The sequence below is a fragment of the Callithrix jacchus genome, chromosome 4, assembly GCF_049354715.1.
Source record: "Callithrix jacchus isolate 240 chromosome 4, calJac240_pri, whole genome shotgun sequence".
Taxonomy (NCBI): Eukaryota; Metazoa; Chordata; class Mammalia; order Primates; family Cebidae; genus Callithrix; species Callithrix jacchus.
This window is the reverse complement of record NC_133505.1, coordinates 63769443-63792808: the sequence shown is the minus strand read 5'-3', so window position 1 is coordinate 63792808 and position 23366 is coordinate 63769443. Positions and strand designations below refer to the sequence as shown.

Genomic DNA, 23366 nt, shown 5'->3' with positions numbered 1-23366 from the left:
CAACCAACTATGAATCAAAAATATTTTTAAAAACTTTAAAATACAAATAAAAATATAGTATCACAACTCTTTACATAGTATTTACGTTGCATTAGGTATTACAAGCAATTTAGAGATGATTTAAAGTACATAGAAAGAATCCCCCCCAAACACTGAGGGTTGACTGTATTTGTTTTAAACAATGTACTGTCTTGGGATACCATGTGGGCTATGAAAATGAAAATTCAGCATAACGTCAAAGAGTTTTTAGCAGACTGAGAAAATCAATTATGTACAAAAATAATGATTATACTGCCCAAACAAGCAAATACATTAAGAGAGATAACAATACATACTATTAAAGTTTAAAGTTAATTCTAATCTCTGGAATGACTAAGAGAAACTTCATAAAGAAGGTACCAGTACGATGAAGTCATTAAAAATATATGAGTATATGAAAACATAATCAAAATAATAATTTTTTTCAGGCAGGGCATGGAATCTACAAAGAGCAAAGACAGAGTAAAGAGAAATCTCAGGAAATGATTGGGTAATAGAAAGAAGTTTTTTATTGAAATAAAGTTTTTTTGTATGGATGTATAGTAAAAGACAGGTAGAAAGTTATATTGGAGTTTCCCAGATTGCTAAACTTGAATACGAGTTTATTCAGTAGGAAATAGCAAGCCATTAAAGATTTTCGAAGTGGAAAACATGTAATTGAATCCATTCATTTATAATATAATTTTGACATTACAAATTGAAGTAAAATGGAGAGACACGGGACTAGAAATAAGGAGAGCACTTAGGAGCGGGCTCTTGGGAATGGTTCTGTACATTCAAGCTGCTGCTGGCAGAGGCTGAATGCTACAGAGGCAGGAGGGAATGAATCAGCTAACTTTTGGTTATTGAGCAAGTTTGCAAAGGTGACCATCAAGTGACTTAGCAGGACTGACCCTCAGAATAACCATGTCATTTCTAAAAATGGCAAATGCAGGGAAAACAGGTTTCTGTAAGATAAATAGGAATGGTGACCATTTCAGACATGTTTAACTAAATGTGCTATGTGAATGCATCAAGCTTGTAATATGCATGAGGAACTCTGGGGTTGATCCTGGGGTAATGGGCATAATCGTGAGTGAGAGGGATTATGGAGCACTTACCTGACTCAAAGACCCTCTTTTCCATTCTTATTACAGACACACAAATTTTATAACTTTTAAAACATATCAGCTAGCTCAGAAAATTTTTAAAAAAAGTCTCAGGTTTCATCAATGCAAATGTAGTAATCATGTACATTGATACCACAGAAGCATATGGGGGTATCTATCCAAGAAAGAGTACCTAGTGGTGAATGTCTACATGGGAAAAATTAGATGTTCTGCAAAGGTACGAATTTGGAACTATTTCTTGGAATCTGGCAGCACTACCTTTCCAACGCAAAGTCATTGGAACCCATGCCAGCTATTTTTATGGGTTGTGGATTTATGACACATAAGAATTACGGAAACCCAAATTGAGAAATTAGGATTGAAATTTGTTCAAAAACTGATAAATTCCATAGGGTAAGGGCAGAAAGCAATTGGATTCCTTCGATAGGATTATTTAAATAACTCAAGATGCTCAAAGAATTCCTATAGAAACTAAAATTACCATGAAAAGGCACTCACAATAATAACTATAAAGCACATGAGAAAATAAACTAACATAAGACAAATGAAACAAACACAAGAGACAACAGAAAGAAATTTTAGCAGAATAGAGGGCAACAGAACAATCTGAAAAGAGATTGCAAGTTAACCACATAAAATGTTTATAGAGGCAAAGGAAGAGTGTTCAGAACAGATCTTTACAGAACATAAAATTAGTATTTAATGAAACATTATCTATAAATGGAAATATATTCATTAAAATACAAAAATGAATGAATTAATTGAACAGTAGATTATATGTGGCTTAGCTTACAATTAAGATTTGAGAAAATTGTAAGAATGAATCCCAGAAAATAAATTAACAGAAATTGTAAAAGTGAGGTTAGTAGAAAATGCCTAGAGGAATTTCCATATGGAGAAATCAGAGAAAATAGATATGAGAAATATGTTCAAAAGGTAGTACCTTGAGAATTTTCTAGAAATTAGGAAAAGCATTAATGTTAATATTGAATAAGTACAGCAAATCCTGAGATAGCTAATAGTAAAATGCAGGCAAGATAGAAACAGATAATCCTAAAGACAGTAGAGAAAAATAGATTACCATAAAGTTAGCTTGATAGAAAAATTCTTATCAGCAATAACTGAGACCAGATACAGTAAAATAATATATTCAAAGTGCCAAGATACTGTCAACATAGAATTCTATACCTAGTCAAACTATTGTTCAAGAACGAAAATGAAATAAAACTGTTTGCTGACAAAACAGTCTACGTCTACCATTCAGACTCTTGCTGAAAGAATTACCATTCAGTTAAGTAAAAAACATTGAACCAGAATTAAGGGATAAGATGAAAAACAAAATAAATGGACCAACTGGAGTTTGCAGCTTCAGAAAAGTAGAAATTACTTGGAACAGGTCTGGGTAAAATTTAACCACCAGGCAATCAAAGTTGAACAAAAATGTTATGGGACAGTAGTGAGGAAATTCCTGAGATTAGTTAGATACTGTCAGATCAATGTAATATAACTTTTTACACAGGGAATCATTAGGGCAATCCAGGTGAGGCAGTATTGCTAAGAGTTGAATGATTTTTTCAATGTTGGCAGTATAATAGAACTTGAAAAAGTTATAAAAAACAAGATATTCATGGTTGGATTTCATTCCCTAGGTTTCTGGTTTAATTGTTTTGGAACATATCCTAAGCATCAGTGTTTGTCTTTTTTAAAGCACTGAGGTGATTCTGTGCAGCAAAGGTTGAGAACCATTGTAATAGATTGTTAGAGAAGAGCAGAAGTCCAGAAGCTGACTTTGACCACTTGTCAAAGAAGATAATTCAGTTTATATTCATGATGGTGGAGGCCTTTTCACACTCAGGAAAAGTGGCTGAACTTTTTTAGAAAGGGTTGGCAAGCTTACTGTAAAGGTCCAGACAATAACATTTTAGGTGTTGTGGGTCAGATGATTTCTGTTGCAACTACTCAACTCTTGCTGTAGTGTAAAAGCAGCCATAGATAAGTATGCAAACAGATGGGCATGGCTGTATTCTAATACAATTTTATTTATAAAAGAGTGATAGGCGGGATTTGGCCTCTGGGCCTTACTGTACCAACTTCTGCTTCAGAATGTTAAAGTATACAGTTAAGGGAACATAGTTGAGAACCATGAAATTAGCTATGAAGAAAGTCGCCCCATGTGTGACAATATCAAAGCAATGTTCCCTCACAAGATAGGGAAGAGCACGTGAACATGAAATGCAACAGAGTGTGAAGATCTCAGAAACACAGGCACAGAAATGTCCTGGAGGGAAAGCTTTGAAAACAAAATTGCTCACATAGAGGGTTAAGGTTCTGCCAATGAAGTGGTAGCTGTGGACAAATAATAATTGGAAAATGCAGGAGACATTTGTTTTGTTTTGGATTTGTGTTTATTTTGTTTTTTACATTTAGAAGGCGAACGTGTAAATGAATAGGTTGGCTTTTCTATTTATTCACATCTAGATGTTTTGGGTTTAAAAATCAATGTATTTATATTTTAGCATGTTATTATAATCATTACATTTGTATTAAGACTTTTCCTCCTTTACCATCCTTAGCCACCTTCTCCAGTGTTATGTTCATATAAGGACATTTTATTTTCACACATCTTGATTAAGGGTACAGATTACCTAAAGCATAGACTTAGATTATGGTGATTGGAATAGCAGAAGGATGAGCTTCCTATCCAGCTTAACTTTCAAATTTTACTTGAATTTGTCCTTCTTTAACCTTTCCTATCCCTCTCATAACTGCTTGAGTGGCTTATATAACTACTTATTCAATACTAAAACATACTGTCAATTGACAGTTTAGCACTCCCATAATTTCTGTAATCTGATTTGGTTACATCTTAGACTCAGTGGCTATGTACTGAATCATTGAATATGTTTTTATTTTTCTACTCCAAAAACTGTTAGGAAATTTATAGTGCATCTTCGATCAATAACCTATTAGAGTTAAGGAAATATATTATCTTGTGTTTTTGCCTTTAGTTTTTCTCTGTCATCTACTTCCAGCGCCTCTATAGAGTTTATTTCTGAGAAACAAATCTGATTTTGCCACTACCTTACCTAATAATTTTCACTGCCTAAAGTGATTTTGAGTGATCTCAAAGTCCAGACTCCTTTGAATGGTATTCAAAGGTTTTGCTTTCTAAAGCCTTTTATATTGTGGTCCCAGATACTCGATCTCCAGCCTCATTTCCCACCACCCCTCTCCTTTTTATGCAGCTTGCTTCATTCACTCCTAAATATGAGACTCATTATGCATTATTTTAATATAAGAATTGTAAACATCTCTGAAGTAAGTTTAATAAAACGGGGTCAATGTTGAGCTGAAAATAGCTAAAGAAGACTTTTCCTGAAGCTTAATTATTCAAGATTGAAATGGATCTTTGTCTTTGCAGGAAAGTCTTGATTTTTTATATTAGAATGAGTTACCAAAGAAACTTAGAGAATACCTTTTTCTGAGCCTTCTGTACACGCTAGTCACTCTTCTGTTTGGAATGATTTAGGTAAACCAGAGAGAGAGAGAGAGAGAGAGAGAGAGAGAGAGAGAGAGAGAAACTCTGAGGCTATGCCCAGTTCTTAGACTTTTAGATGATTAATGACTGTATCTAAATAAGGCCAAAATATCCAGATGGGAGTAAAGAGAACAGTTCAGTTAGTCTTCTACATGATCTCCCTCTATGTTTCTAAAGACCCGGATATTTAACAGTTGAGTGTATGTAATTGTTTAAATAAAACCATGTATTTCACCACTATTTTCTGCTTTGAATGTTAATATGTTGCTATAGTGTAACTTCACTAGATAATCACTTATAATTTTTCTCCATATGCCATCAAAAACGTGTATTAAATTGTAATTATTATAGAAAGATAAAAATGTGAGTTGATTGAAAATGCCCTAAACTTTATTTGGTTTGGTCTAAGGAGAAAATAATAGTGAAGTAATAGTGCAAAATAAATTTTCTTGATGCAGTTTTGGCTAATTCTTAATTTTTATAAAATGGAAATGGCTTATTTACCACATGCATATTTATAAGGCTCTACTTTTAATTTAGGTATGTGTCTTGTGCCCTGGGCTGTCCATATGAAGGAAGCATTACACCACAGAAAGTGACAGAAGTAAGCTACATCTCCAGCTTTTGTGGTTTATGGTAACATGATATATATTATTTTTAAAAGTGGGCGATTGCTTTTACTGTTTATTGGATCTGCATAGCATGAACCCAGAGATTAAGATAGGAGCCCTGAAGATATGTTTGATCACTTAACTAACAGTTTCATTTTAACACTGAAGTCCTGTATATTGACTATAACTTTTCAAAGTTAAGGGACAGTTGAATCCTATAATTTGGCTGCTCAAAGGTGGAAGGAATAAAAATATGTTTTGTTTTTCTATGGCTGTAATGTAGCGAGTGGGTTTTCCAATCTCCATCAGAACATCCCAGCAGTGTGTTTAGAAACAGTTAAACTTGCCTCAGTTGCTTAGGTAGCATTCCTCTTTTTCTCCTGCCTATGTTGGCTCATTATATCGGAGTAGATACACTACTTCTGTGTTTTTGTTCTTTATGATTCTGTAGCTGTTACTGCTGTGATTAAGTTGCTGCTATTCCAGAACAATTTTACAGTAACAGATTATAGTCATTAAGGCCCTGATTATTAAAGTTTACTTTCTTCCTGTCCTTTATTATTAATTTATATCAATGAATGCATGTACTGTTTTTGAGATTATATTAGACTGCCTCAGAAATTTATCTGTATATAAAGTATATTAATATACACCTGTCATTAAAGTTGTTAGTTATGACAAATTTAGTAATATGTCACCAAAGCAGTGAAGACTGCCTTATAAGAAAATCCAAATTTAGGCAGGATAAACTTTCAGTTTAGCTAGAGCCATTCTGCTTTTGGGCACTCATTTGTACTTACTGTGGATTTTTCAAATGAAAGATATCCTTTTATCTATTATTTACACAAGACCCTTGCACACAGAGGCACATATACTATGAAATAACAAAATTCAGCTTTTGTAGTTTTTTACTTGCATGGGACCTTTTTAAGGGTTTGTCGTTAATTTACCTTCACAATTTTATTTCTATTTAAAGAACACCTATTTCTATTTAAAGGGTATGACTTCAGGCTGGCCCACAAAACCTGGATCCATCTCTGCTTAGCGGCAGACTTGCTTTCTTCCTTTCACTGTGCACCACATAGGAATGAACCACACACCTTCACTGAGGATCTCTGTTTCTATACCCGAATGCCTAAGGTGTTACTGCAGTCATGTAACAGCTGGATAGGAAAAATTCAGGGCCAGAAACCTTAAAGGGGCCTTTTGTGTCATCCTAATACATTTTGTGCTCAGCTAACTCTCCTCTCTCTGAAATTACTACTTCAAACTGTGATTACTCTGTCTAAGCCTCTGGTCCTCCCTCTCATTGCCTCCCTCCCCAGTTTTTGCTTTCTCATTATACTGTCCTTTGCATTTAGCTTTTTCCCTACCTGGAATGTTCTTTGCATTTTATATGTCAGCTGCCTGGAACCCACTAACATTTGCATTTAATATTCTTCCTGGAACATTCTTCTCAGATCCTTCCTTCTCAACCTCTTCAATAAGCCTGTAAGAACTTTATAATAAAGCTTACTTAAATTCAAGTTGTCACATAGGTCCTAATCTTGACAGATATAGATCAATTTCCTTTGCTCATGCTCTTAGAATCCTGTTTGTTAGTTTGAAAATTCTTATTTTAGCTAGCATTGATTTATTCCTCAGCAGGGTTGACTAAGATCTATCCTCACTTGACTTCAGGATCTGTAATAACATGAGCCATGTCAATATTCATTGCCTCATTCTATTCTGGGACCTAACACAGTGCCTGGCATAAAACAGGCATTGACAAAATACATATAAATGAACGAATGAATCAGTATCATGTGCCAGATTATGTATCAAATCACTTTTATACATTATTTCACTTTTAGAACCAAATATGTTATTATTAAATTACTTTTATCATTTTTTTTAAAACAAAGTAACCAAGGCTTAGAAAATACACTAAAAGAAGATGTTCTGTCATCTGTATTCTACAGATTAGGGATTGAGTGTTAAATAGACTAATCTTCTGCCCAGTGTCACATGAGTAGGATGACTGGGAGCTGAGATTTAAATTTAGGTCTCTCTGATTCCAGAACCCATGTCTTTGTCAAAATACCATGCTGCCTTTATGCAAATTCATATTGCTCTTTGAAAGTAACATTATTCAGCTTGAAGAGATCTTCCAATTACTTCACACAAGTATATGTACTTATAAGCCAGAAAAATTAGGCAAGAAATATTAAATGACTTTACCAGTTGCAAAGCTACTTAGTGAAAGAGCTGAACTTAATATAGTTGATCCTTGAATAATTTGGAGGTTAGGAACCTCAGACACCACATACATAGTCAAAAATCAAGGTACAATTTTGCTGCTGAAAACTTCACTACTAATAGCTTACCATTGAGTGAGAGCCTGTAACTCATTAATTAACACTTATTTTGTTTTTTGTTATCTTGAAATGGTGGGCAAATGCAGCTGGATACCTCACTCTATGGTGCATATGAAGCAATTCAGCTTTTTCTTATGTCATAACTTTTTTTCTGCTTCTTGGGAGCACGTCCAGTGTCACTAGTTGCACTTCCTATGAGTCTCCTGGTGTTATTTAAGGTTTATGGTATTGCACTGAATATAAAAAACACATAAGAACTGCAAGAGATCACTTTGTACTGTGATATGGAATTTACTGGAGAGATGAACTGTTCATACAGAGATGAGTAACATCAGCAGGATCTTAAGTGGATACCCTACTTGAGCTCACTGAAATAGCAATAGGAGGTGGCTACAAAATTATTACAGTAGTACAGTATGTACTTCAGTTAATTTTATGCAGTGATGATTTAATACTGAATCATTACATGTACATTCTCTTGAATGCAAAAGGCACGATCTACAGTCTGTGTCTGTATGCATGAGTTTTGATAAATTTTAACTTTTTATAATACATTTGTATTATTTTATAGTAGTAAATGGTAAAATAGAATAGTATTGACATGTATTTATGTATTCATGACATACTTTTTTCTTTTTTCGACATTTCTATGCTATGCGGTTTCCCTGGAAGCATTTTCAAATTGTTGAAAATCTCCAAAAAAAATTTCATGTTTACTTTGAAAAATCCCTGTACAGGTACATCCACAGAGTTCAAATTTGTGTAGCTTAAGCGTCAGTTGTATATATACCTTTTGACACCTCAACTAATACCTTGAGAAATACAACTTCCAAAGTAAATCTGTAATGCTTTGGTTTGATTATAATGTTAAGAAACATTAGCCTCCTACAATTGACATTGGACCTTATAATTTCACTGTGGAACAAATAGCTGGATAAAAAGATAGGTAGATGTGACTCTAAGGCAAACTTGAATATTAGAAAAAGAATTACAGTAGTGTCAAAGTCTTATATACTGTTTAGAATATAATTGGCAAAGAAAAGGACCAGAAAATACATTATATATTTTTCATGGACATAAATGATCTTAGCTGTAATTTTTACCTCTAGCTGATATTAGTTGAGGAACAAAAGTGTTTGAATCTCTTCACTTCCATTATTTTACTAGCACTTCACCTTTATCAACAGGTGTCTAAGAGATTGTACAGCATGGGTTGTTATGAGATCTCTCTAGGAGACACAATTGGAGTGGGAACTCCAGGAAGTATGAAAAGAATGTTGGAAAGTGTGATGAAAGAAATCCCACCAGGTGCTCTTGCTGTTCACTGTCATGACACATATGGACAAGCCTTAGCAAATATCCTTACGGCCCTTCAGGTATTTTGTACTCTTTGTGTGTTACATGTGTGCATAGGGTGTGCATCTTTATCTGCAGTATAAACATACTGAGAGATGTATTGTTACAATTTTTATAAAATGTTATGAGTCTCATTTTAGCCAGTGTCTGCACATGACAGGCACTGGGAAATATTCGTAAATTTCACATTTTTTAGGGCAATGGATATGTCTTATTACTGTTAATTTGATTTGATAAAATTCGTAATCTCTTCTTTTTAGAAGTATTAGTCTTAGCAGAGTTATGTCTGCTTGTTTTTCTTCTTATATTCTGTCAACCATAACATTAAATAGAGTGAAATACGATGGCATTTTTAGCAGTGTAAAACACAAAAATAGAATATTATAATCATAAAACTAATGCTCTTTTTTGAAGATTTCATGCTCTATGATGGGAAGATATGGGGCTGAACTATAGTGTATTTTGCTTAAAATGTTTTCCTGATGTTGGCAAGCTTACTTTTTGTAAAACTAGGTTTTTTAATCAAGTATATACCATTATATGATAAAATGAAGAGATCTAGAAAGTTGGAGGATTACAAATTGCTTATCACATTCTGTGTTATTTTAAATTTATTCTTTTGAAAGAATAGGCATAAGTAACATTAAAAGAGTGTTATTTTAAAATTAATGTCAGGTTCTTAAATGCAGCTAAAAATAGATTCATGTGAATTGTTAGAATTCAAGATTTTGACAGCCATATAGTCTACCAAGATAAGACTATATAAAAGCTTTCTGGTGAGTCTGAAAACCAATATATAAAGCTTAACATCACAGTCCTCAAGTCTACAGTTGTTTGGCAGAAGTTAAAAAACAATGGGAAGATCAAGTTCCACCAGGGCGTATTTTGACTTTGTAACATATGTGTACAAATCCTTATTTATCCTCTGGAAGCAAGAAAGGAACATTCTATTAAATCAGAGAAAAGATAAAATGTTATTCCATGGTCTATTATGTGTGGGAATTTTTACAATTTTCCTTCCCTAGGTATTCTAGTTTCTGAAACAATAGAAAACTAGGCAGCACTTCAGGATCCTGTGTTCAGCTGCAACTGTAACTTATTAAGTGTTTCTGAGGGGTTGTCTTTCTCTCTCTCATTTCTCTCTATGAATATATCTTCTATATTCTAACACACTTAGAGTGATCATTTATTTGTGTAGCATATTTATTATAGAATGATTGACAGTTTAGCTCTTTGGAATAAAGAGCTATAGTACAAAATCTGGGACCCCAAACTTCTGCTTCTGGACTATATCTGCCTCTTGAAAATGCCCAAGTAACAAAACATTGCTGATATCCCAATGCAATTTTAATGGTTAAGGAAGGTCTATTTGAAGAAGTAACTGTTGAAATCTTATCTAACAAATGAGAAGGAACTAACCCTAAATGGTTTGTATGGGTTGCGTGTGTGTGCACGTATGTGAAAAAAAAAATGTTTTAAGCTGATGAAACATCCTTTGGGGAAAAGTCCTTGGGGAAGGAGAGGAGTATGTCCTAGCAATTAAAAGAAGACTAATGTATTCGTTAAGGTTTATAAAATTTGCTAGATTGAGTGAATTGTATTGTCTCTATTTTCAGAGAGATTCAGACTGAAATTCTGGGCCATTTTTTTATCTGATTACAGTCACACAGGGGACAAGAAACAACCTTGGGCCTAAGTAAGATGAGGAACAAGAATGAGAACATGTGTAAGGCCAGCACTCCCCAAAATACCACATCCCAGTCAAAGGGTGAATCAGGAAAAGATTTACCCCATAAAGGGAGAGAGCAAGCATGTTCATGTACCATGGCCTCGGCCATGAGAGAAGGAGAAATATTATGTCTCTCTTTATACTACATAGCCTTTTGTAGACCCTTGTGTCACTTTAGGGTTCAAGTTCACATACCTGCAGAACTAAAAAGACCTAAGCAGATGAGTTATTTTCAAATGCTTATGGGTTCATAGCACTGCAGGTGCCAGAAGAACATATATACTCATATAAAATTTGTATTATTAATATATTGTTTATATAATATATGAAAATAATATATTTTATATATTTATATAAATATATATTGTAAGGAACACATCTTCAGCTTAAGCTGACCTATTTAAGATCTGTGTATGTGTGCGTGCATGTGTGTGTGTGTGTGTGTGTGTGTCTGTGTGTGTGTCGGGGAGAGATTTATACTATACCCTTTAGTAGCTCCTGTGATAGAATGTCTAAGTGTCAGGATATGTGTTTTCTGTTTTTCTTCCATGGGCACAAGCTCTACTGTGTACATGGGATGCTGGGGCAGAAGGGGCTTAGGAAAGCAATAGTATACTTTCAGTTCTGTATTACATTGCCCCAGAGCTTAATTTATAGTCACAGTGTAAATACATGGATAAGAGAGTAAAAGAAGCTTGCATAATAAGCAACATGATATGAGGCCAGAGAAGCTACTATAAATGATTGAGAACATGGTCAAAAAGCAGAGATGTGCTGAAGAACCTACAAGTTAAAGAGTTGTAGAGCTTTGTGTCTTTTCTACCATCAGCTGGCACAGAGTTTGGGAACACACTGACAACATAAAAAAGATACATCCGCAACTGCTCTCTTGAAACTGTAGGTAACTGAGACAGTGTTCAGATGTTTTGAAATTTTTATGTTTATGAAAGACAGCCACATGTGGTACTGGAATGTCATTGCAAACACACAGATGTACTGGTCCTGAGTGGCACTGAGAAAGGTTTTCACCAGTGCCCTTTTCTCACCCATCTTCCAACAACCACAACAAAGACACAAGCAGGCTTAACTGTAGAGGAGGAGAAGAAAATATATTAAGAAAACTGTCAGTGTTTGAATAGAAGGAGAATCAAAAAAAATCTAACTTCATTAAGAATAGGGCCAACCTTGGCTTTAGGAAGCAGAGGCCATACTTCATTTTTAAAAAATGGAATCTTTGAAGTGGCTTCTAGTAAGATTAGTGGTGAATATGGACTAGGTATCATTTCCTTTAATTTAGGGGTAGAGAAACAGTTTACAGTGCTTCGGACTAGAAGTTAATATTAAGGCAAGGAGACATGTAATAAGTGGAAACTTGGCCACAGTGATAGGAAACGAATGAAAGTTATAAATGGAACATCCCCCTCAGTCTGGAAAGCACACACTAATAGTGTAGTAGAAGGATCTTTCTTGGGTTCCTGGGTTTTATTGTGTTTTTTATTACTTAAATATATGATTTATGGGACTGGAGACGGTTGTATGAAATTCAAGGATAATTATCATATTATTTAATATAGAGAAATTATTCTGAGCATATCAAATCTAATGTGTGATATTTATAATCCCTCAAAACCCAAAGAACAAGAAAATGAGGTGACAAAAACGCATAGCATTTTAGTAACAGAGGAAACGAATGTGGCCCAATACACTTATCTTAATTTTTAATGTAAAAATTTAACTTCAACCTTCTACCAAGTAAAAGGCCGGTTAACAAATTATTTAACCTAATTAATTTCTCAGTCTCTATCTTTCTTCACTGAAATAAGGAAACACACGAGATCCAGTACGGAAACAACAGCCACACGTAGATTGGCAGCATAAAGACAACAGGCAGTATTTAAATTTCTTCTGAAGAAGCACCACATGTCCTTTTTTCTTTTAAAGTTAATACATTTTAATGTGCCTTTTCTCATAATGCTTTTCTTATGTTTGTTATTCTTTTAGAAAGACCAAATTATTTACCTAATTCTTTTTACATCAAAAGCTTTCCGTTTTTAGATTGAGTCTTAACAAACCATATTTAAATGCCACGAAATAACAAATCTTTCTTCACAGAGTTTATTTTTTAGTTTCTCAAGAAGAAGTTTTTAAAATTTCCATTACTAGTCAGATAAATGTCTTTGTTTCTCAGTTCCATATTTATAAGAATGGATGTAATGTACAAAACTGAAATGAGATGCAGTATTTCTAGAATGATGCCTTGGTAACAGTACACTTGGTTGGATTGTTGGATTTTTAAGTGTGTATAACCAAGGCTCCTGAGCCACAGAAGTCTGAATGAACAAAGTGCCTTTTTACCACTGACATAAGCAATCCAACCACTTGTAATAGATATAGGTATAGCTATACATATACATATAGATGGGGTGAGGTATTTCTTATTTTTGTCTGTTTTTGTTTTGTTTTGTTTAATACTGAAGGCAATGGACAGTCACTGGAGATTTTTAATTAAGGATCATTTGATCAATGCTTTGTGTTAGAGAACTTCCTCTAAATTTTATGTAGAGGATGGACTGGTATGAATCTGGCTACTGTAAAGATAAAAAGTTACAAAAGCTCTAAAAACTAGGAACTAAAGAGAACACTATTGCAATCGTGTTGCTCCTGGTAAAAAATGATGAGGGATACAATGTATGTGTGTGTGTGTGTGTGTGTGTGTGTGTGTGTGTGTGTGTGGTTGGGTTGTTTATATCAGTGGTAAAAAATGGGTAAACTTTCTAATAATTTCGTTCATCTCCAGTTTCATTTCTAATAAATGCTTTCGTTCATCTCCAACATCTTTTTATTAACATCTCTCTGATTTTGGCAATAGGTGATCACTTTAGTTTTTGTCTTTAGGAATAATATAACCTTCATCTATTTCTAGATATCCACAGGTATAATGGATAGCTGGAAAAAGGTGCTTCTGAGCTAGAGGAAATTTTAAACTGACATCCAGTTAATCAATATTTAAAAATAACACAAGAGTTCTCATTCTACTGTAATAAGCTAAAAATGAAAGTGGTTAATCTTCATGCAACAGACTATGCTTAGATCATAAACTTGAAGCTCACCAAGAGAGTAAAGCTCACTGAGAAAGAAAGTAAACACGTCTAAATATGCCCTGCCACTCCCACAGCATTTCCTACAAGCTGATCAAAGGGTCAAGCAGTAGGAAAATCGATTGTCAAGTGCTTATTGAGTAAGAAAACTAAAAAAGAATGAAGACTGGATTCATCAGTAGAAGGGTTTTTTGTTTGCTTGTTTGATTTTCTTTTTATTCTTATTTAACAGTTGTGTGGTTTTTATTGCTGTTGTTGTTGTTTTAAATCATTGTTTCCACACTTACATCAGCACCATTAATTTTCAGTTGGTTGATACTCTAGGATAAAAGAGTAGGCATAGGGAATAACATATATTGTGATCTCCATTCCCACAAGTCCCATCTCACTGGACCAAGGAAACTCTAACACATATTGGATAGTTAGAACATCTTTTGGGGGATCCAGAGGCTGAGAAGGTCATAGGCACAGTCCTGAAGTGCAGATATACACCGAGAAGTAGAGTAGAGGTTCATGAAACTGACAGATTACAGGATGGAGTATAGGACTGGAGCTGTTCACTTTCCATGAGGTCAGGTGTTGTGGTTTTCTGTTTCATTTTCCTGAAGCAGTGTCTTCCTAAGGGGTACTTTTAGTTTTTACTGACTTTTCTGTTAGCTACAGAATATAATATTGGGATAATTGCATTTCCTCACATGCAAAATAATTCTGTTACACTAGAAGATAAATCAAAGTATATGTTCATACCCTTTTCATGAAATTTTCTTTGATTCAAAACAGAGTTAATCAAAATATTTTGTTTGCTTTTCTTGACAAATTTGATTACATTATTGTGATCATAGTAATTCCAAAAATGAAAGATGATGGATCTTTGTTTTTATCACTAATTGCACCTAGTATGACATAATTCTTAGGTTTCAGCTGTTATTTTATTTTCTTCAGACATAATAATTCAAGCTTAAAATCAGGACAACTCATTCTGGTTAAATTTTACCTTTTAAAAAGTAATCATTCTTAATTTTAAAATAATTTTTCCTTGCAGTTATCACCTTCGAGAAAAGAAAGCATTATCTGTTAATACTAATAGTTTCTTCTCAGTCTAATCTTTCTTCTTCTAGGGGCTTAAATTTATATTATGGTAAAGATTGAGGCCAGATAATGATACAATTCTTCCTTTGGTGTATTACCTTTTTAAGAACCTCTTACCTATTCTGTAAATGTCTCTTCTTATTATTTTAATCTTGTTTTTAATATCTTGTTTTTAACCAAACACTTCTAGCATATTTCTTAACACATATGGCCTTAATTTGGAAATTTTGTTGTTATGCTATGGTGTTTGCATAAAACATATTAAGCTTTTTATTTTAAAATTTCTTTTCATGTTTCTTTTTTTTCAATTCTTTTTCTCTCACTTGAAAGTTCATATTTACAAGGAAATTTTATGCATATACATTCTTGCCCCTGAATATAATGTAACACAGACTTTTTCCTTTGGAAAACTGGTTTGAATTGGCCAGTATGGTACTGAACATAAACTACTATTCACATGACTGTTTTTTTTAGCTTAATGTAATATAACCAGTTAATGGTTATATGCCCAGCTGTTAAACACACTACCCCCAACACACACAATTGGAAGCACTGATAACTCCAATAGCCCAAAATTTAGGAATCTCTTAGCTTTATCAGTTGAACAACTTTCTCATATATTGTCAAAATATTTCTAACTCTGGGTTTAAATGAAATGGAAGTAATATATATTGTTAGATCACACTGGCTCATTCTTATAAAATTACTGCTCAGTTTAGAATACCAGATTTATTTAATAGTGTCATTGAAGGTTGGGTTAAAGATTGAAAACCAATGTAATGGAGGATGTGGAGAATTTAATCATTTTAAGTCAAACAGTTGGAACTCTCATCTGGAACTGACAAAGTTTTATTTATTTATTTATAAATGACTCTTCAATAGAGAGCATAATGTACAATATAAATTATTTCTATCAATTGGAATCATTTAGAATTATTTTATGAATTATTTTAAAATACAAATTTAACCTAAAAAATGTTTTTTGACTATCTTCTGTGTAACAGTCTCTCTGCTGCTAGGTAAACTGGTTAATTTTTTTAAATCATGATGAAACATCACCTTTTCCTCAATAATTTTTTAATCTATCAAATAAAATATGAGAATCATGTCAAATTGCATAGGCAAGAAGTCAAGTTGTATTTATCCACATTCTAAATTTGTTATGCTGACTTAACTTTTAAAAACATCTGTATAAATATGATTAACTGTAAGAATCAGGTTATGGCTACCTACTTCTACTAAAGAATTTTCAGATTAAGTAATACAATTTTATAAAATTTGTGTCTTTTGCTGATGGAAACTTTAACAGATTTCAAGAAATGTTAAAATCACAGTACCCTGTGTCATCCAAGCCTGAAATAAAATTTTATTTTTGTCCATTGTATTGAAAAATGTTCTATTTTCCTTTACAGTTTGTTTACCTTGAGAGAGAGAGAGAGAGAGAGAGAGAGAGAGAGAGTGTGTGTGTGTGTGTGTGTGTGTGTGTGTGTATTTGTACTAATGTATGCATCTAATCTAATTCAGACAGTCAGGTGGCCTAGTATTGGGAAGGATACATACAGGAGTAAGCTCAAGGACTAGGCACAGTAGCTCACACCTGTAATCCCAGCACTTTGGGAGGCCGAGGTGGGTGGATCACTAGTTCAAAATATTGAGACCATCCTGGCCAACATGGTGAATCCTTGTCTTTACTAAAAATGCAAAAAAATAGTTGGGTATGGTGGTGCACACCTGTAGTCCCAGCTACTCGGGAGGCTGAGGCAAGAGAATCACTTGAACCCAGGAAGTGGAGGTTGTAGTGAACTGAGATCATGCTACTGCACTCCAGCCTGGTGACAGAGCCAGACTCTGTCTGGAAAAAAAAAAAAAAAAAAAAAAAAAGCTCAGGTTACCAACCTTGGAGAGTTTCCAGTAGGAACAGAGACAAACTTTAAGTGTTATAGTAACCCAGGGGAGTTGCTCGGCAGGAAACATGGGGTGAAGTATTTCTTGTTTTTGTCTGTTTTTGTGCTTTGTTTAATACTGAAGGCAATAGACAGCCACTGGAGGTTTTTAATTAGGGATCATTTGATTAATTTTTTGTGTTAAAGAAATTAGTCTAAATTTTATGTAGAGGATGGACTGGTATGAATCTGGGTATTGTAAAGAAAAAAAAGTACAAAAATTCTGGAGAACAGAGACTAAAGAGAACACTATTGCAATCCTGTTGCTCCTGGTGAAAAATGATGAGGGGTACTATGGTCTGAATCTGTGTTTTCAAAATGTTTATGTTTAAACCTAATCACCAACGTGATGGTATTGAGAGGAGGGGCTTCTGGGAGGAGATCAGGACTGCCTTCATGAATAGAATTAGTTCCCTCATAAAAGAGGCCCAAAGGAATCTATTTGCCACTTCTTCCATGTGTGGACAGGGTAAGAGGAAAGAAGGTTCCAGGCATTATCTACAAAGCTAAACACAGCCCTCACCAGATACGAATTCTGCTGACACTTTCATCTTAGTCTTCCACTTTCTAGAACTGTGAGAAATAAATCTCTATTATTTATAAACCACCCTGCTTATGGCACTTCTTTATAGCAGCCCAAACAGACAAGGGGTAAGATAAGGTAGAGGAAACATATGAGAGAGGTTATTTCCACGCAGAAGCACTGAGACTAAGAATTGCTTGTTAGTGTATGTAAGGTGAGGATGGTAAAAGATAAGCATTAGGGAGAAGGACAGTGAATAATGACGCTAAGGGTACAGGTGGATGTCATTAAAATATCAATCTTTCCAAGGTAATGTCAGCTTTATAAGAACAGATGCAGAGACCTATTTGCTAATGATAATAATCCACATTTTGTGAGTTCATGTTCCACAGGGCCACAGATATGCTGCAGAGTTGCCCCCAAAAATATTGTGGGAATAATTTTTAGATGTATTCCAGGAGCCTCTTGGGCAAGTAGACTTCTGGAAGGCCTGCCTGGCAAATAAAATAGTGTGGACTATGAAACCTACACTTTACATCTACTACTTTGTTATTGATCAAAGCAGTTGTAATTGAGTTTATTGGCTTGTTTTCCAATAAATAAAAAGTTTATTTTTAAAATATTTAGAAAATATGGAAAATCACAAAAAGTAATTACTTGTAATTCTACCACACAGAGGAAACTAGTGTTAAATTATTAAAATAAGTATTAATATGTAAGTATTATATATATTTTCATAGACATATATATATATACACACACACACACATACATGTTGTGCATGTGTGTCCATGTAGATAATAGTCATGAGGTCCATGTTTATTTTGCTTAATATATTATGATTAGCATTCTTGTTATGGAAACCTTTCCAGATATGATTTTTTTTTTTGAGACGGAGTTTCACTCTTGTTACACAGGCTGGAGTGCAATGGCGCAATCTTGGCTCACTGCAACCTCTGCCTCCTGGGTTCAAGCAATTCTCCTGCCTCAACCTCCTGAGTAGCTGGGACTACAGGCACACACCACCATGCCTAGCTAATTTTTTTGTATTTTTAGTAGAGATGGGGTTTTACCATGTTGACCAGGATGGTCTTGATCTCTTGACCTCATGATCCACCCACCTCGGCCTCCCAAAGTGCTGGGATTATAGGCGTGAGCCACCGCGCCCAGCCCCAGATACGATTTTTAAAACCAAAATAGCCTACCATCACATGTGTGTATGTTAAATGTGTATGTTAATTTAACTGATCTGACTCCTGATTGGGAGCAGTTATTTTAATATACGGAAAATGAACATTCTTATTTCTAATATTTTATTCATCATACTTTAGAATGGATTTTCAGGGAAAATGTATGATCATTAGAGGGATTTGATATATTATGTAAGTCAAGAGTTTTTAGAAAGGTTATTTCCAGCCTATACACTCACTGAGTTTATATAATATTGCTAAATTCAGCAAACCTCACTTACAATGATATTATAACGTAAAATGGTACTAACTCGATTTACATTTGATATGCCATTTTAATTTCTGTTTGCATTTGTTTTGTGGGGCTGAACTGTTCTTTCCTACGGTTAATGATTATTTGTATTTTTTAATCAATTGTTGTTCTTGTTCTTTGTCTGCTCTTTGTATTGAAATGTTTTTTCTCATAAACGTTAAAAACTATTTATGTTAAGGTATTATTACTTAAGTATTAAGGTATCTATCTAACATATATATATGGTAGAATTATTTTTCAAAGCTTGTTTTGTGTAATTCATATGTGCTTTACATTTATATTTATTAATTTAGGAAGATATTTTAAGAAACATATATCGAAGCATATTACTGTGTATGGGACTAATTCCTCTAACATATGTATATATATATATATATATATATATATATATATATATATATATTAACATATGTATATATATATATATATATATATATATATATATATATATATATATACATATATAACATATATCTGGTAGCATACTACTACCAGATACTGTTCTAGGCACTTAAGCATGATAGAAAGCATTGTCATGTCTTCAAGTAGCTCATATTCTGGCAAGGGAGTACAGATGATAGAAACAGCCTCCCTCCCCTCCCCACCCCACACACCTACTATAGAAGTACAGTTTAGAGCATATTAATTGGTGATAAAAATTATACAAAAATTAAAGAGACCATGCAGTAATAAACAGAGGATGGGAAATTTGGAGGGGTGGTGAAGCAAGGCAGGTTACAGTATTAACTAGGTGGTCGAGAAGACAATTTTAAGAAAAGATGTAAGCAAAGAACTGGGATAGATAAGGGTATTACTTCACAACTGGGAACAGAACATTTCAGTCTAAGGGAATAGTTACAGTCAAGATTCTAACATGTGTTCAGCAAACACCAATGTGGCCAGTGTGGCTGGAGATAAGTAAGGAGGAGAGGAAGAGAGGATTCTTGCAGGCTGTTGTAAATTCTTTGGCTTTTACTCTGAGTGAAATGTAAAAAAATTATAGGGTTTTGAGCAGTTCTAGCTTGCATTTCAAAAGGGTTATTCTGACTGCTCTGTTGAGACTACACTGTAAGGAGGGGGCAAAATAAGAATTAAAAGACAAGTTAGAAAGGATGTAATTTCAATAGTTCAGGAAACAAATAATGATGGTTTGCATAAATGTGGTAACTATAAGAGTGGTAAGCATATTCTAAATGTATTTTTTTTTTTTTTTTTTTTTTTGAGACGGAGTTTCGCTCTTGTTACCTAGGCTGGAGTGCAATGGCGCGATCTCGGTTCACCGCAACCTCTGCCTCCTGGGTTCAGGCAATTCTCCTGCCTCAGCCTCCCGAGTAGCTTGGATTACAGGCACGCGCCACCATGCCTAGCTAATTTTTGTATTTTTAGTAGAGACGGGGTTTCACCATGTTGACCAGGATGGTCTCGATCTCTTGACCTCGTGATCCACCCGCCTCAGCCTCCCAAAGTGCTGGTATTACAGGCGTGAGCCACCGCACCCGGCCTCTAAATGTATTTTTAAATTTGAATTTATTTCATGATGAATTAGATGTAGAGTAAGGATCACAAATACACTCAATTGTTCGCATGAGCAACTGGAAGGATGAAACTGCCATCAACCAAGACAGAAAATGCTGAGTGGACAATATTTGTGGGCAAAGATTAGAATTTCAGGTTGGGGCATGTTATATTTGAGAAATCTGCTAAACATCTAGATGGAGCTTTTGAGTAGGCAGTTGCATATATAAGAATTGGGAAGGGATATGAAGTCTTCACTGAGGACATAAGCGGCATATAGATCATATTTAAATCCAGCAGAGTGTAGAAGATGCTAAATGGGGCATCGAGACACTCCATCCTTAGGAGATCACAGCAGAGTAGCTGGAGGAGACTGAAAAATAGTGATATTTGAAGTGGGAGAAACCTGAGAGTCTTGAGACCTAGAGTCTAAAAAAAGGGTTCCAAGAAGGAAGAGGTGTTAAATGCTATATATGGGTCAAGTTTAATGAGGATCAAGAATTGCCCATGTTGTCATCCCTTTATGCCTTCTGCTTTTGGAGTTATGCTTAGAAAGACCTTTAATACACCAAGAATGTGTACATGACTACCTATCTTTTCTTTAACTTCATTTCTTCCAATAAAATATGTAACCCAACTGGACTTTTTATTCAAGGTAAAAGATAAAAATCTATTTTTATATAAAGACATTTTTTTATTCGTTTATTACCAAACCCATTATTTCCCCACTAATCCAAAATGTTCATCCGTGACAAATACTATGTTTAAATTGAGTCTCTATCTGGAATTTCTATTCTGTGATAACAATAACTGATATTAATAATTTTTGGAATGTTCTACCTGAGTTATTCTATTTTATCCTCATGACAGTCCCATGAAATAGTTTTTATAACTTTATTTATTTTAAAAAATAACATAACTGTAGCTTAGGGAAGTTGTTCAATGTCTCCTACTTGAAAGATAGTAGAATCAGGATTTCAACCCCACTCATCTCATCTCTTTCCATCTCTTTGACCTATTTATTTTGTGCAAATGACATACTTTTAATTAATGTGTCTTTATATTACATTTTAAATCTGACATAACATGTCTTGGTCCTTTAATAAAATCCTTCTTGATCAGTCATGGTAGCTCACGCCTGTAATCTCAGCACTTTGGGAGTTTGAGGTGGCTGATCACCTGAGGACTGGAGTTTGAGACCAGCTTGGCCAACATGGTATAATCCTATCTGTACTAAAAATACAAAAATTAGCTAAGTGTGTGAGGCGTGCCTATACTCCCAGTCACTGGGGAGGCTGAGGCAGAAAAATCATCTGAACCTGGGATGTGGACGTTGCAGTGAGTCAAGACTTTGCCAGTGCACAGAGTGAGAATCTGTTTCAAAAAAATAAATAAAACAATCCTTCTTGATTGTTTATATAAAATATATATATACATATATATATCAATAGTCTCTATATAGTCTATATATATATCTATAGTTTATTATATATATCCATAGTATATATATATATCTATATATCAATAGTCTCTCTATATATAGTCTATTATATATATTCAATTAGACCTTATATATGTAGACTATATATATATATGTAGACTATATATACATATATATGTAGACTACATATTTACATATGTAGACTATATATATATGGTCTAATTGAATTTGAACTAAATTTGTTCAAAACTACATCCCCCAAATATCCATTATATTAAATCCATAGATTAATTTACAAAGAATTGATTTAATGATAATATTCAGTGATCCAATCCAATAAATTGGTGTATTTTTCAATTTATTCAAGTTATTATTTGTATAAAAATAAAATTTGGGTGTTTTTTTCCTATAGAAGGCCCATGATTCCATAGATTTCTTCTGGATTGGGATCATTATAATACATATTTCTGTTTATCTTTCAGATTTGAACTGTATCTTCCTTCAGTTCTATCAATCGCTCCTCCCTTCATTCAAATTTCTCAGAACATTCTTATATTGATTTTTATAAAAAAGTTAAAATTTATTTATATTAACATATGAATACCTTGAGAAATTTCTTGAGGGAAAACTTTCGTTGCAGGATATGGAAAATATTTTCATGACATGAATTTCCTGAGGTAAAAAAAGTTGAGGTTTGAAGAGGATGCTTTGAGAATTAGGTTCCTTTTACTTTGATCTCACAGTAACTGCAGATAACTAAATAAAGCTCACATTTCTTAGTAAAATGTTTTCAGTTCAGTAAACATTCTTAAAGGAAACATTTGCTTCAGTAACCAAAACCCATGGCTTTAAGTTGATGGTCCAAATTAAAAGAATACTGTTTCTATTCTGAAAGGAAAGAAAATGTTATTTATTTTTCTAAATAGACATTCTGGAACACTTTCCTTTGAAAACATACAAGGCTTTATAGATAACAGACCTTAGAGTTATAAGTGTTAATACCCACTTCAGCTGCAAGGAGGCCAACAGAATAATTTTAAAAGAATATCTACGGCTGCATCCACTAAAAAATATAAAATATTAAAAAGAAGGAGGACTATCTTTATTTGCTAAGCTATAACTTCAATAAAGAGGTGAAGGCAACTTCTTAAATTTTACCTTGATTCATTATTGCCTCATTTGCATTCTTTAAAAAAAAAAGACACAGAACTTCCTAAGGATTAAGGGTATGCCTAAAACCATGTTAATTCAAAATAATTGTCATTTACAAATATTAATGTTTGCCAAAGTGATAATGGTGTTTTTTAGCTTATTTAAAATCATGGTGTCTTATTGTAGAATCAGAGTATTAGAAGTTCTTTTCTGTCTCAAATTCCAGGCAAGTGGGTTCATATGTGATGAAGTTGGGGAGATGTGACTATTTTATGAAGAAATGGAAATAAAAGCACTATGTTTCTGAGGAAATTTTGTATGTGCACTAGGTAAAAAGCAGAAGAAATAGTAAGAGGGAGCCTC

General features: G+C 33.9%; 1 protein-coding gene across 2 annotated transcripts in view; it reads left to right on the top strand.

The window, feature by feature from the left end:
- The window catches only part of HMGCLL1 (3-hydroxy-3-methylglutaryl-CoA lyase like 1), a 156674-nt gene that overhangs the window by 79999 nt on the left and 53309 nt on the right, over positions 1-23366 (top strand). The window contains exons 6-8 of one of the 2 annotated variants that reach the window (XM_035295940.3): positions 5227-5290; positions 8842-9030; positions 13663-16318. In XM_035295940.3, coding sequence (XP_035151831.3) covers positions 5227-5290; positions 8842-9030; positions 13663-13710 — 301 coding nt within the window. In that variant the 3' untranslated portion in view covers positions 13711-16318. Of the gene's footprint in view, positions 1-5226; positions 5291-8841; positions 9031-13662; positions 16319-23366 lie in introns of those variants that run through there. The other variant, XM_002746663.6, reaches the window with a different exon arrangement.